Source organism: Drosophila navojoa, chromosome 2 (genome assembly GCF_054131105.1).
Source record: "Drosophila navojoa isolate 15081-1374.11 chromosome 2, UAZ_NAV_1.0, whole genome shotgun sequence".
In the NCBI taxonomy this organism is placed as follows: domain Eukaryota; kingdom Metazoa; phylum Arthropoda; class Insecta; order Diptera; family Drosophilidae; genus Drosophila; species Drosophila navojoa.
The window spans coordinates 18,053,332-18,068,749 of record NC_142890.1 but is presented as its reverse complement, the minus strand read 5'-3'; the positions used below and the strand labels follow the sequence as shown (position 1 = coordinate 18,068,749).

Here is a 15,418-nt window from a genome sequence, read left to right as displayed (position 1 = left end):
CAAATGCCAAAGCCGTGTGGCATTTTGTACGAACTTGTTGCAGTACGGTTAAAAAGTTCATGCACATGACGTAGGTGTATTGCCATTAGTCATATACATATGTATATGTCTATGGATGTACATCTAGGGTTCGATCATGGATGCATTTGTGTATTAATGGGGGAAACCTGTCACGTGCCTGCCCATTACTAAGTACCTAGTACTAAATACTTAATGTTTAATGGAAAACACGGTGCTTTTCGAAGTAGCATTTGCTTAAGCTTAGCCTAATGCATCGATCTAAAGCTCGCTGAGTAATTCCTTAAAATAGCTTGTTTTCCTCCAGTTAGTGACCCCTTAAAAAGGCGCCAAACCCGTTTGATATTTCACATTTCTTAATTATCTGATCTTGTTAAAAAAAAAACTTTTCTTTAATTCATTTTATGCATAATTCATTGGCTTTGCGCCTCATTGCGCCGCGTCATGTGTAAATCGTGCGACGCTCGTGCCAATACAAGTATATATACATAGATAGTTATATATATATTTATTTGTATATTCCCCCGAACTCTGTGATTTCCCACACACACAGAGAACGCTCCAATAATTAACTCAAAGATTGCATAGCAAACTAGACACAGACAGATTTTGAGCTAGCTAAATAAATAATTTTAATTGCAATAAATCACAGCATTGATTGCTTTTCAATAAACATATTGCGGCAAACCGCGAAATATGTATATTTACGCTATATTAAATGCATTATCCGATTTTTACCTAATTAAGCAGGATCATAAACGCTTCGTTTTAAGCAAATAATAATAATTATACGTTCAATTTAGGAGACACCGTTTGATTTATGGAAATCTCTAAGCATATTTTCAGGTTTATTTATAAAATATTATCATGGGTTTTCCTAATGTTTTTCGTGTATGTAAATCAATGGTTAGGCAACACATTTCGAATGACTAAGGAATGATATTTCCAAAGAAATGGCTGTCCTATTTGCATAATCTGTGAATTATCTTGTATTCTAAGTATTTATTACAATTATATTATTAGCCTTATATAATCAAGAACTTGATTGCAATCAGGCAATCATTAATTCTATCACGGTTTGTCTTAAAATTTATTCAGAACTTACCTATTTATTTGTTTGAGAATCACTGATATACAGTCAGGATCTGTTGGCTATTCTTGGTATCATATTTCTTTGTATTCACCGAGACACTAGATGAGCACTTTATAAGGATTATTCGCTAGATGGCGCTTGTGTGAACAATATCCTTTATCTCTATTTTGATTCACTTCATACGATCCTCGTCCGTTCGCAGCGAGCATAAAACGGATACTGATTGCAGTACCGTTTCGCTTGTTTTCTTCACACTTCATTCAAAGTGCCAAAACTCAAGCTCTAGTAGTTTCTACACACACACACAGACGCACACACAGACGCACACACGTGAGCACAATGTCGCCAAATGGCAACAAAAGAAATATATGATAACTGTATTTATATATTAAGTAAATATTTATGCTAATAAACAACGAATCAAAAGAACTGCGAATCGCGAGCTGCAAAAACAGAGCGCTTATTTGCTTTTAGAATTTAGCGCTTGTTGCGAAACGAAAACCGTTTTTGAAACTGAGCTCAACGCGCGAACTGAGGTCGCGCGCCAAACGAGCGAGAAAAATGTCTGTGTGATAAGCGAAAAGAGAGCAGCACCACCGACCTAGACACAATCGGCAATCAACGATCATCGACGTCGGCTTCCGATTGGCGATGTGCGAACGGTTAACCGATGACGCAGTTGCCGATAACAAACAAAGACTCACGACGACACGTTAATACGAGCTGCAGAAGAGGAAGAGCAGTAGTAGCGCCTCAACGGGTAACGAGCGTGGAAATTTTTACTTAACGCACGCTCTGCATGTTCTATTCATTTGCACATTGCCATTTTGCTTAGTTACAATTAGTTTAACTAATCCATTTTACTGATTACCCTATAACAAATTAACCGGTTTGTGTCACTTTGCATATCTTCCTCTTATTCATTTATTAAACTCATTTCATTTTTATTGTGCAAAGAAGAAAAGGAATGTTCTAGGTTGGATTAGGATATACCCTGAATCCTGAATTATTTGTGTATTTCCTTTTTTCACAGTCATGAGACGCTTTTCAGTGCCACCTTTCCAAATTGTCAAAATGTTTCAAGTATTATTATTATTATTATTATTATTTCCCCATACAATCGTCACATTTTATGGAATATTGGAATGTTAAAAGTAATGCAAACTTATTTACCAATTGTCTATTTTTTAAAGTTAACTTAAATTTTAAACATGCAACTATATTATAAATTAGGATAGTCTAGCTCTTAAACTCTTAAAAAAAACAACATTATACCCTGATTTCCCCTTTTTTAATAGCTGTAGAGTATACAAATAATCATATGATGCATTTAATTAACATTTAATAACTAATTACAAACGAAGTTCAAACTCGTTTTTGGCCAAAAAATATTAAAAATTGTGTCACGTTCATTTGGCACGAGCAGTTGCCGTGCTGCACTTAACACGTTTTTCTGTTTTTTAAGCCGAGACTAATCAGATCCTTTTAAATGTGGATCATACAACTTTTATGTCGCCATCGATTAATACCTTTTGATAACTTTAATGATATTTTTATATTTTCCTGATTTGTATAGACAAATTAATTGTCATTTATTTCCTTTCTCGAAAAGCTGTTAGCATTAGAAAATAGATTGATTATAACGTTTATGATTTAATTAGATAGCGAATAAAAATATGTGCGAATATCATGGAAAAGTAGAGCTGTTTTAATTTATTTCATCTTATCTTATTTTTGTAAAGATTGAGCTAATCTTATTAAAACTCTGCTAAGTAAATGTATATATATAAACTAACTAAATATGTAATACTAGCCAACGGGATTACGTCTTCAATAACCGGAGCAAACTTTCTTTTGTTTACATCCCATTTGCTTAATAGCTTCCCTGTACGTAACTTATTTATATTAAATTTATAGTATATGATCAACTTAATCCTTTGAATATTTGTCATTTTAGAAAAAACGCAAACCAATTTATACAATAGATTGGATATATTTGTAATTTATAAATGTCATCAGGATTTTACGAAGTCTGAAAAGTCTTCTTGTGGCTGTTACATTAATTTCAACAAAATCCTTAACAAACCTGCTTTGACTAGATATAGATATAGAATAAGCTATAAATCTTGATAGGCTTTTAGATGAGCTCTAGAATTTTTAAGATGTTTTTCATAACTTAACAAATACACACAATGCTATCAAACTTATGCTAATTACTTGTTGCGATTTCATATTGCCAGCAAGAGACGTTAAGCGAAAACAAAGGCGACACATGGAGATTCTGGAAATATTTGGGAGTTGGGAGGTAAGGGAAGAATTGATATCGTGCGTTTAACCTTGTTATTGAACTCGCTGTAGACTGTTTTTTTTTTTTGCTTGTTGAGATTTGCTTACGCTGTTTTTTCGCAGCTTCCAACTAAGTGAGGCCTATTAAATGCGACAACATCATCAACAACAACAACAGCAGCAACACGACAGGTGACAATGTTTTACCAAAAAAAAATAAAAAAATAAATAAATAACATTTTTTTGTCGCTAATTTCATCAATTTGATTGTGTTTATTTAACTTTCCAATTCGCATGTGCATTTCACATATCATCTTTTTGCATGTGTGTCAGCCAAAATGGATAACGTTCATATCAGGCAGGAATATCGATCGATTCGAGGAATTATAATTATGATTATAATATGTGTACATACAGTTGTATGTACATATATGTATTTGCATATAAATTATATTCAATGAATTTGTTATCACATTTAACACGAATTACTAAAAGTCTGCTCGACTAGAAGATATCCTCAATACATGTCTAATTGCTGTTTCGCATATTTTAGCAGTATAATCTAAATTTGTAAACTTTTAATGGACTGACTTACATATATGAAAACTCATCACAGATTTGAATTCAAATATTTATTTGCATATTACAAAGGAATTGTTTAGCAATTGAATTTATTGCGTAAATGGTTTTTATTTGCCTCAGTTTTCTTTTAATGGCCAACTCGATAGAAATTTCGTGTCTTCATTTAGTTTGTCACCCGCTACGTTGAGATCTTTACTAATCTTCTATAATCTCATATTGAGTGCAGCCTCGAGAGCTGCCTCCCATGGCGCCCGGTGCCGGTAAAGGCAATTCCATAATATACATATTTTTTGCTAACTTATCTAACTTCTTGTTGATAGCTGAAAATTAAATGTTGTAGTTAATTGATTATAGGGCAATGAAGATATAGGCTTACCGATATAGTTGGGATTCCTTATAAAGGTTTTTTGCTTAGGTATCCGCGGCTTGCGCGGCCTGCGAGACTTAGGCGTTGTGCTTTCACTGAGATCAGTTGTTTCAGTGAGATCAGTTTCTATATCGAGATCAGTTGTTTCAGTGAGATCAGTTTCTTCAGTGGTAGCGGTATATTCATTGATATCAGAATTTCTGAGATACTTTTCACCTCCCCCTATATCCACGTCCAATGATTTTGGGGGCTTGCAACGAATATGGCGTTGCAGCGTAACAGCAAAAATGCTGATAAAATAAACAATATATAATCGACCTCTAGCCATATTCAACTCTTAATATCAAATGACGCTTAGCTGCTTATCTAGCATCGCATCATTTCTATTAGATTCGCTTGACATTAGAATATATATGTATGTCAAACACAAAGACTTAAGCTAGTAATGTCGTCGAATGTACCAAAACTAATTAATTTCATTATACTTGCATTTGCAGGAAAGCACATCAAATTTAAGTTTACATGTCATAGCTGTGAGCTTTCTGACATACAGTAAAAGTTATCGGCTTGCCACCACGAACAAATCATAAATGCACCACTGTTACACTATAAGTTACGGTCACACTTTAATAATTCGCGTCTAACTTATCTACAAATGTATCAAATTTATTAATTTTAAAGTATAGAAATGCCGCCGACTATAAACAATTCGGCCGTTAATAGCGCCACTGATAAGCGACCACCACGGCAAACAGAACGCAAGTAAGTACTCTATTAATATTTTACTTTTGCCAACGCATATATCTAACCTGCTTATCTGGCTTTACTATGCCTAGATCCGAAATAATTTGCCGCGTTAAATATGGCAATAATCTACCGGATATACCCTTCGATCTGAAGTTCCTGCAATATCCCTTCGATAGCAATCGATTTGTGCAGTATAATCCAACGTCGCTGGAACGTAATTTCAAATACGATGTACTGACTGAACACGACCTGGGGGTGACAGTAGATCTTATCAATCGGGAGCTCTACCAGGCCGATCCCATGTCCCAATTGGATCCGGCTGATGAAAAACTACTAGAGGAGGAGACATTGACGCCGACAGATTCAGTACGGTCGCGACAGCACTCTCGCACTGTATCCTGGTTGCGCAAATCCGAGTATATTTCGACTGAGCAAACGCGCTTCCAGCCACAAAATCTGGAGAATATTGAGGCCAAGGTGGGCTACAATGTGAAAAAATCTCTGCGTGAAGAGACCCTTTATTTGGATCGGGATGCACAAATCAAGGCCATTGAGAAGACGTTCAGTGATACTAAGAACGAAATTACCAAGCACTACTCCAAACCGAATGTGGTGCCGGTGGAGGTGTTACCCATATTCCCCGATTTTACCAATTGGAAGTATCCATGTGCTCAAGTCATTTTCGACAGCGATCCTGCACCACAGGGCAAAAATGTGCCCGCCCAGCTGGAGGAGATGTCGCAGGCCATGATTCGAGGTGTGATGGACGAGAGCGGAGAACAGTTTGTTGCCTACTTTCTGCCCACAGAGACAACGTTGGAAAAACGTCGCGCAGATTTTGTGGCCGGCCAACTCTACAAGGACGATGAGGAGTATGAATATAGAATTGCTCGAGAATATAATTGGAATGTCAAGACAAAAGCATCCAAGGGCTATGAAGAAAACTACTTCTTTGTCATGCGACAAGATGGCATCTACTACAACGAGTTGGAAACACGTGTGCGTCTCAACAAGCGTCGCGTGAAGGTTGGCCAGCAGCCGAACAACACGAAATTGGTGCGTATTTTAGAATTTTATATGAATTCATTAGTAATCCCAATTTGGTGTGATAGGTGGTTAAGCATCGTCCACTGGATGCCATTGAGCATCGTATGCAACGCTATCGGGAGCGCCAGCTGGAGGTTCCTGGTGAAGATGAAGAGGAGGAGGAGGAAGACAATCAAATGGAAACAGAAGAACAATCCGCAACCCAGCCTGCAGCTGAGGAGGAAAAGGCAGCAGCAGACACCGCTGCCAAATCAAAAACTTCTCCTGACGAGGCAGCTGCTGGCAACCAGACACCTGTGCCGGATGCACAAGAGCAACGAGAACGGCAATCGCGCTCCAGAACTCGCTCCGGCGGCAGTCGTTCTCGCACGCGTAGCCGCAGCGCTGGTAGCGGCAGTGGCAGTGGCAGCGCAGCCAGCGGTTCGCGCAGTCGCAGTCGCTCAAGCTCAGTGAGTGGCTCTGGCTCACGTGCCAGTAGTCATTCCAAATCAGGATCCCGATCACCAAGCGGCTCACGTTCACGCTCCCAAACACCAGCCGGCTCCCAAAAGTCCGGCAGTCGCAGTCGCAGTCGCAGTCGTAGTCAGAGTCGATCCAAATCAAAGTCGAAATCCAAATCAAAGTCACCCAGTCGTAGTCGCAGTCGCAGTGCATCAGGATCACGTTCTGGATCAGGCTCTCGCTCGCCAAGCCGTTCGCGCAGCGGCTCGCCAAGTGGCTCGGGCTCCAGCTCTGGCAGCGGCTCCGAGGAGGAATAAAACTGAACAGAATCTTTTTCTGCATGTAATTTACGAAGAATACACAAAAATAAACAAACAAATGAAATTGGAACACAATTACGTGGCGTCCATGAGGAAGTTACGGAACAGCTCACCATCCGAACTGGATGGCTCTGTTTGCTGCGGCGAGTAGAGCCGCAAATTCTGCAGCTGCTGCAGCGGGGAGCCGCTGCCATCAAACTGCACGCCACTGTCCATAACAACCGGCTGTGGTTGCTGCGGCGGCTCCACACTGCAAATACCCAGCTTCTGGCAGCTCTCCACGACAATGTCATCAATTGTTTGCGAGAGCAACGCCTCCTGATCGGTGGTGCCATTCATGTGAATGGCCGCATTGCTCGCTGTGTGCTCGGCCTGCACAGTGGCCGCACTCACATTGGAGTCCAGCAGCGCCTTGATCAGCTGCTCCGGAGTCTGTGGCTCACATTTGTGTGTTCGCAGCGAGACCTTATAGCGAAATGTCTTCTTGCACAGCTCGCACTTGTAGGGCATGACTCCCGTGTGGATGCGTGTGTGCACCAGGAAGGAGACACGTTGCCGAAAGCATTTACCTGTGTGGAAGAGTTTAGCATGAGCTGGTGCAATGTTTAGTATTAAATATCCTAGAGTTTTGGAATCATATTCAGAGTAAGTAGTCCAAACTAGTTCAGGTCGATACCCATAGAAATGGGTATATACTAGATTCCAATTTAAGATCTAAGTACATACATATATATATAATACATATGCATTGTATGTAGAAAGTATTCGCAAATCTAGGCTTAACGTACCGCAGACCTCGCACTTGAATGGCTTCTCTCCACTGTGGATGCGCTGATGGTTGTGCAGCGTTGAGAGCTCCTTGAAGGCGCGACCACAGATGCCGCAGGCGTGCGGCTTCACCTCGCTGTGGTAGAGTAAATGCTTGTGATAGGATTGCTGGAAGGTGAAGGTTCTGGCGCAGTACTGGCAGGTGTAGGGCATCTCGCCCGTGTGCAGACGCTTGTGCTTCTTCAGGAAATACTTGGTGGTGAACATTTTGGTGCACACGTCGCACTCCCAGTTTTTGGGCGTGCTGCCGTACTCTGAACCAGATGCCGTCTCCGCAGCAGCGGGCAGCTCCTGCTTGAGCATGTAGATGGCGCCACTCAGAGCATACGGCTGGGTGTTGCTGTTCGCAGTGGAGGCGCTGCTGCCATTGGTGGACGATGCCTCCTTGTGCCGAATGCGATCGCAAATGCTGATTTTGGGCGTGGCACTAATGATGTGGCCATTGCTATTGCTCGCATTGTTGCTCAGATTGCTGTTGCTGCAGTTGTTGATGCTGTTGTTGCTCGGACTGCTGCTGGTGGCACTCGTGATGGCGCCGACCGTGTGCAACACCTTGAGATGCACACGCAAGGAACCCTTCATGCGGAACGTCTTGGAGCACAGGTGACATTTGTAGGGCTCCTGCTGATGTCCCAGCGCTGGCTCTGTAATCTCCGCATTCTCATGCACCAGTCGGAAGTGAATGTCTCGCAGTTCCTCGTTGCGAAAGTTAAACTCGCAAATGTCACATCTGGCAGGAGGCGTAGAAGGCATCGGGGGCACCAGCTCGATGGGTTTGGCACGCGACTTTTTGCCACGTCGCTTAAGAACTGCCGCAGCAGGAGGCGGACTAGCTGCAGCAGGACTATTAGTCGGAGGGAGCACAGCCAAAGCTGCCTCTGCTGCCACTGGAGTGGGTTGAACGGTTGGGGGCACTACAACTGCAGCAGGAGCTGCAATTGGAGCTGGGTCAGCCGCGGGCTGGCTCATCAGGCTGGTGTGACTAAATAGATGTATGGTCAGCTTGTCCAGACCCAGAAAGAGCTCCTTACAGTTGGGAAAGGGACAGGCCAGAGGGCCATTGGCCGCCTTGATTAGACGCTGCTGCAGTGCGTCGATGCTACTGAAACTCGGCACCGCGCACAGTGGACACAACACGGACATGGAGCACATGCCTGAAACACTTTTCACACAATTCGAAACTAGGAATATCTTCTCAATAGGCAAACAAATCCTCGACCATTGCGCTGACCGACAAAAACCTGAAAAGATTATTTTCTGCTTTTGCCTATTGAGATATTTTCTAAAAATACTTGCAACGAACAAATATTGAAAGAAAAATTGTTGTGCCGATGGCGACGACGACGACGTTCGTCTGGGCGATATCGAAAATAATGAAAAATATTGCGCTCCCAGGCCGGCGAGAATTGAAAATTGTTCGAAAACTGCGAGCCGAACAGCTCCGAAAGGTGGCCCGCAGACAGCTGTCCGCTGCTTCCTCTTCGAGCTGTTTTTTGGTAACAGCGAACAGCGAACGACTCGTCAGCCAGTGGGCGTATTTAGTAGTATAGAGCTCTTGGCTCTTTGTTTTGATCTTGTCATTTAAATGGATCGCATTGGGGCAGCTGCTGGGCATAGTCTACAGATTATACATACATACATATGTATATATAGATTTACTATATGCATATTTCAAAAGAAAATTGAACACTTTCTAAATGGGTCATAGCCAAGTGAAGGCTAGACTTGCAAAAGGGAAAATACTAAAGATTAATAATAATAGCTATAAAGCTATCTTTAATGTTAATTGAGTTTAATTTATAATATAATCTATATCGAAATATTTTTGGATAATATTCGCTGTTGTTTTAGACTGCTAATTGCCCGCTTATTAGTCTAATCTATCTTTATACCTACATATGCACCTAGAGAACTAAATAGCGCTTTCTATACTGTTACAAATTTCCACTAAAAATGTATTTTTAAAGAACAGGAAATCAAAATTTGTTTGCTTGCTTGTTGAACATTTAATGAATTCAAATATCTTAGCTACTGCCGCATATGATATATTTTTTGATCCGAGCATCCAGTTAAAAAGGGCTTACAGGCGAGCTAAGAGTATTCTCGTAGCCAGCTTTTGCGTAAAAGCTCTCAGTCAAGGGTATCTGGTAGCTGTGTGAAATCAAACTCTATTTATAAACAAGTATACCTATATACTATATATGTATGTGTATATAGTAATGCCTATATGTATGTGCTGCTCTCTTGATTCTTGTTGATATTTGGTCAGTGCTTTGCTGTGCTCTATTTTTGTATCTCTTCGTGTTTTCTCATTCGCTGTGCCGTTTATTCTTGTTTCTCTTTGGCTGTCCGATTTGTAAACAGTTCATTGGCCAAAGCACGTGCGGAGAGTGGGGGAATAGTAATAGTACAACTAGAAGAAAATTGAGAAATTTGTGGAGCATCACTTTTTCTTTTTCGTCGGAAAATCCAGGGAGACGACGCTAAGCTTCGCCGAGCTGGGCTCCTCCTTGCCCAGGCTCGCCTCTGAGGTGGAGGAACGTGCGCTATAACCTGTGGGGAAAGTACAGTAGTCTGTCAAAGTCTTTTATGTTCAATATAATACGCACCTTTGACGGAATAGCAATCCACCGAGGAGTACGACGATGTCCTGGAGAACGCACAACTGCGCACGGGCTTCAAATGCTGTGGCAGCTTAATCCCTTTGTCCAGCATATAGGTTATTATGCGAGCCCCATCCGGATCGGTATTGGTCATGTCACACAATAGATTTAATACCTTTCTGTTGCGATTCTCCAGCTCCTGCAGATTGAGGTCGCGCTCGAATAGCGACAGAAAATCTTCGCTTATGGCCTGCTGTTTGATTTCCTTGAGCAGCGTTTGTATCTCGCGATTGGCTCGCTCGATTTTCGCCTTTTGCTCGTGCAGCTCTCTCTTCAGTTTGCGCAACGTTTCCGCATCGTCTATGCACTTTTGTTTTTCCGTTTCGATGTCATCCATTAGTTTATCGATTTCCTGTTGCTGCCGCTCAATCTTATTGTCGTATGCCTCGGCCTTGCAGCGCAGCACCTTCAGCTGCTCCAGCTGCTTGCAATAGGCCTCCTGCACCTTCCTCAACTCCTCCTCAGCGCGCTGTTCGTCTGCAAAGAGGGCAAATCAAATCAGAGAGTTGTCCCATTTCATATTCAAGTGGAATGGAAAGACAAACCTTTTGAGCTGTCATCGAAACTTTTTAGATTCTTGCGGTAGTTGTCGTTGGACTTGTCGAATTGGCGCAGCGTATTCTCCAGGGCAATCACCTCCTTCTCCGCCTTGATCACCTTTTTGTTGAGTTCGTCTCCCTCGTCGGCGAGCAGCTGTCGCTCCTGGGCATTTTCCACTTTCAGCTGGGTGGCCGTGATTATGGTGCCATCCTCGTTGACGCCCAGCAGCGCCGATGTCAACTCGAAGCGGGCACGCAGCACGTTGATGTGCTTCTTGCGCTCTCCAAGATCGGCGCGAAGCGTGCTCAGTTCCTCGTTGAGATGTTTTCGCTTCAGTAGCAAAATATCCCGCTGACTTTGCAGCTCCACAAAGCGATCCTTGATGATGCGCTGGAAGGCCAGCCGATGCTGATTCAGGCTGTAGGTGCCCTTCTCGCAGTTGTCGATCACATTCTGGATGTCGCAGCAGCGCATCTTGAGCACACTCAGTTCCACCACGAGCTCGGAGTTTTCGTAGCGATTCATGCGGAGGCGCTTGATGGTGCCCTCGCAGTAGACCTGCGCCTCCTTGATCTTGAACTTGACCAGCTCCAGATCCTTGGCATCGTTGTTATAGACCCCGACCAGGGCATTCATGCTATAGTTGAGCTTCTTGTTTTGCGCCTCCGTGGAGGCCAGACGACGCTGCAGCTTGGCCAGATACTGCTCCAGTTCAGAGAGAATCTTCTGGTTGCGTGCCTCCGTCTCCGGGTCTGCGTTTTTGCCTCGCAGGTCGGCTAGCTTGCGCTCGCACTGCAAGTACTTGAAGGACATGTCGTAGTGTATTTCCGTCTGGCGCTTTATCTCCGCCTCCACCTGCCGCTGGCTACGGGTGACGGCAAGCAGCGTGGACTGCAGGGCTCCATTCTGCACCATGATCGTGGTCTCCTCATCCTTCAGCTCGTTTATCTGGCGCTGGGTGCGGTAGAGCAGCTCGTTGCAGCGCTGCTGCTCTTTGTTCAGTAACTTGAGCGCCTCCTCTTCGCCCTCCATCATCTCGTCGAGGATTTGGAGTCGCTGATTGGCATCGGTGTGCTTGTCCTCGATCGCCTTCAGGCGATCCTCAATTTTCTTCAGCGTCGTGGCGAAGTTCTCAATCTCGACAAGCTTCTCATCCCGTTGCTTGATCAGCTTGCGATTTTCCAGACGCTGAGCATGCACCTGGTTGGACAGATTCTCCAGTTCGTGGCGCAGCGCTAGGATCTCGCGCTCCTTCAGAGTCGAGGTATCGACCAGGCGCTGTATCTCATTCTTGGCATCGGATGTCTCCGAGTTCAATATCTCGATGCTTTGCTCGACCAGCCGATTATTCTCCAGGACATCGTTCAGCTGCTCATTGGCCCTGAAATATGCATTGGCCATCACCTCAGCCTGCTCCGTCAGCCTAATGCACTCCTCCTCGCCGGCTTGTATATCCTGTTCGCGCTGTGTCATCTGATTGACCGCCTGCTTCCATGTATCCACCATTTGGCGTCTCTCCAGATGCGCCTCCCTATACAAGCTAGCCGTGCGCTCCAGATTCTTCTCCAGCGTGCTCTGCTCATCGTAGAGCATGACGACCGCGCTGCGACGCTTCTCGATCTCCGCCTGCAGCAGCTGGCGACGCGTGTTCAGCTCCTTTGCCCGCTGCTGATCGTCCTGGTAGTATTTGTCGATCAGCTGGTAGCCCTTGTTGCCATCCTCCATGGCCTCGGCCCACTCGACCAGGCTCGACTTGGCCGCCTTGATGCGCTTGGTCAGATCATCGATCTCGCGCTTGCTTTTATTAATTTTACCTATAATTCCATTGAGAATAGATGTTACCTCTTATCTGTAGATCTCTTCTCTTCCACTTACGCAGTGTGTGCTCCGCGAATTCCGTGTATTCTGACAACTCCTTTTGATTCTTGCGCAAGTCCTCCTTGAGCTTGTTGCGCTCCAGGATCACCAGCTGCGTGCGATGCGCCTCCTTCAGCACATCGTTCTTCACCGAATTGAAGAAGTTCTGGCATAGGAATCAGATAAGAATTAACCGTTGCCCAGACTCAAGATGACGCGCCCTCAACACTTACAATATTCTGCTGCAGCGTAGCCTCAATATTTTTCTTGTGCCGCTCGATTGTCTTTTCGCGCTCCTCCAGATTTGCGATGCGCTGCTGCAGATTGAACTTCTCTGCCCGCATGCCCACCATCTCCTCGAGGATGGCCAGATTCTCGGCATTCGCCATGGGTATGTCCGCCTCGACGGCCCATCCCATGGAGCGCATGGCCTCCAGCTTGAACTCGTCGAGCGATGTGCTCTTCATGTCATCTGTTTTATTGGCGGTGTCGCCCATTTTGGAAGTATGTGAGTATACAGAGCCGGATATGCTGTAGTATACAGTGCTATATCCAGCTGAGAGTTGACTAAATTGAATTTCATATTCGAAAAGCAAAACTAACTGTTTCACTATGCCAACCGGATTGTTTCGTTTCGTTGCGTTCCCCCTGCGTTGCTCCGAGCAACGCCTCTGGTTTACAACTGTCAAACGGAGCAGGTGTCCTAGGCTGGGGTCATATAGGGTCGTATAGGGCAGTATGGCTCTAAGTGTAATTTATATTTGTCTCATTGTACGTCAGGGATCTGTCTTGCCATGACAAGGTAGTGGCTCTATGGAATACAAGACTGAAATCTCGGAGTGGTATTGGAACCAATTTCATTTGTTATAACTTATAATAGACTTGAATGAAAGACGTCTGCATTAAATGTTCAAATTTTTTTACTTATTTATAAGACATATGGATAGTTTTATATGTTGTAATTCTCGGCGAACTTGCAGAGGCCATGATAGTCGATGTTGACGCCTGTCTGGCAGCCACTGCCCGCCGGACCCGTCACGTACACAGGACTGCCGACAGTATTCTTGACTGCATAGTTGCAGGCGACGAGGAAGTGGTTCTTATTATTCTTCACGAAACGGGAAGCGGCACAGCCCACGGCAAGATTGCGCTCCTGAGCCATCACAGTAAAGCGACTAATCGACCTGGAGAAGGACAGACAAAAAAGAAAAAGAGCTCATAAATGGATGTTGCTCGCTTTTTAAGCTCTTGCGATACACTTACTGGCCAGCCCAGGTGTGGGGAAAACTATTGATGATTCCCATATTGGCATTATTGTACTCCAACCACCAGTTGGTAATGGCCTGCCTCATCAGATACTGATCCGTCCTTTGGCCCGTTTGAGCCGGATCATAGGCAAAGTAAGCGATATTCTGGCCACTATTGGGGAACCGTGCCGTACCGTGGCAGTCATCCCTCTTGCGAACGCACTGCTTCACATTCAGCTCGGCGCGGCTGGCCAGGTCAGCGTTCCAGCGCACGAAAGCCATGCGACGTGCCGACTGATAGCCAGGCAGCTGACCCAGAGCCAGACGATTGCGACGAGCATTGTGGGCGGCCACTATGAAGTTGCGGAGCTCCAAGTCCATGTTGACCAGATAGGGCGCAGGACTAGTAGGACAGGCGCTAGCCCAAGTCTAGAAAGAAATAAGTTAGTTGATTGCCCAGAGCTAAGTAAAGACTTAGCTGCTGCACTTACTCCGTTTAGGCAAGGAGTGGTCTGGCTGGCCACATGGACCACGGTCAAAGCAAGGCAAAGTATGACAAATCGCAACATGTTGTTAAGAACTAACTTATCCAAGCTTGCGATCTCGAGCTTATATAGCCCAAGATTTCTTAGGCATCTGCATAGAACAATCAATCGCACCTTGTTTACGAAAGTGTAATTATTTAAGCCGTGTTTACAGCTGTGTTTGTACATATTCCCCAAAACTTTCCAAGCATCTGTAATATATTTAATCAGTCTTTGTTGTACAGATGATAGCTATCATAGTTCAGCTCTTACATGCGGTGTCTAGGAATTTACTGTTGCTACGCCATCCTCCAGTTGTTTAAACAATTAGACAAAGTAACTTATTCAAAATGAAACAAAAAACAAACACGAATAAATATTTTAATTTGTATTTCTGTTTTTTTTTTTTATTTATTTATTTTTTTTAAATTTTGTTTTATTTGCTTGCTTTTGTTGATTTCAATGTTAAAGAGCAATTTTTGTTGTTGTAACTATTGTGTAATGTTTATATGATAAATTTAATGCTAGCTTTCATTTTTTATAACTCCATGCGGTAATATTTAATATTTTTATAAGTATTATAATTTTAAATCATTAATATTATTTTCATTGTAATCAGTACTGATAGATCGCTTCATATGCTCAATTATACATAGATATATTTATATATATATATATATCGGTTTCGCAACTCGATTTATTAGTTTCCATTCAACAAACTCACGAATCGTATATGAATATGCAACTACATCTGTTTATTTATATATATATATATATATATATATATATATATATATATATATATATATATATAAATTATATATATAATGTGTATATAGATTAAGTTTATGCAATATG

At 43.1% G+C, this 15,418-nt stretch overlaps 4 protein-coding genes across 4 annotated transcripts; 1 reads left to right on the top strand and 3 right to left on the bottom strand.

Annotated features, from left to right (window-relative positions):
* The first annotated feature begins 4,912 nt into the window (after positions 1-4,912).
* Positions 4,913-6,976, top strand: atms (RNA polymerase II-associated factor 1-like protein antimeros). The gene is made up of 3 exons (XM_018112027.3): positions 4,913-5,108; positions 5,183-6,149; positions 6,206-6,976. The coding sequence occupies exons 1-3, from the start codon at positions 5,035-5,037 to the stop codon at positions 6,896-6,898; spliced, it is 1,734 nt and encodes a 577-aa protein (XP_017967516.1). The 5' UTR covers positions 4,913-5,034; the 3' UTR covers positions 6,899-6,976.
* On the bottom strand, positions 6,911-9,364 carry LOC108659206 (uncharacterized). Its single transcript, XM_089260575.1, has 2 exons — positions 7,690-9,364; positions 6,911-7,470 (listed from the first exon to the last, which is right to left on the bottom strand). The coding sequence occupies exons 1-2, from the start codon at positions 8,879-8,881 to the stop codon at positions 6,977-6,979; spliced, it is 1,686 nt and encodes a 561-aa protein (XP_089116701.1). The 5' UTR covers positions 8,882-9,364; the 3' UTR covers positions 6,911-6,976.
* Positions 9,365-9,713: 349 nt separating this feature from the next.
* Positions 9,714-13,392, bottom strand: Ccdc39 (Coiled-coil domain containing protein 39). Its single transcript, XM_018112024.3, has 5 exons — positions 13,023-13,392; positions 12,808-12,955; positions 10,938-12,746; positions 10,339-10,869; positions 9,714-10,282 (listed from the first exon to the last, which is right to left on the bottom strand). The coding sequence occupies exons 1-5, from the start codon at positions 13,284-13,286 to the stop codon at positions 10,173-10,175; spliced, it is 2,862 nt and encodes a 953-aa protein (XP_017967513.1). The 5' UTR covers positions 13,287-13,392; the 3' UTR covers positions 9,714-10,172.
* A 306-nt stretch (positions 13,393-13,698) lies between these two features.
* LOC108660072 (antigen 5 like allergen Cul n 1) lies at positions 13,699-14,678 on the bottom strand. Its single transcript, XM_030384581.2, has 3 exons — positions 14,528-14,678; positions 14,053-14,465; positions 13,699-13,973 (listed from the first exon to the last, which is right to left on the bottom strand). Exons 1-3 carry the CDS (start codon positions 14,603-14,605, stop codon positions 13,739-13,741), a joined length of 726 nt encoding a protein of 241 aa, XP_030240441.2. The 5' UTR covers positions 14,606-14,678; the 3' UTR covers positions 13,699-13,738.
* Between the last annotated feature and the right edge of the window lie 740 nt (positions 14,679-15,418).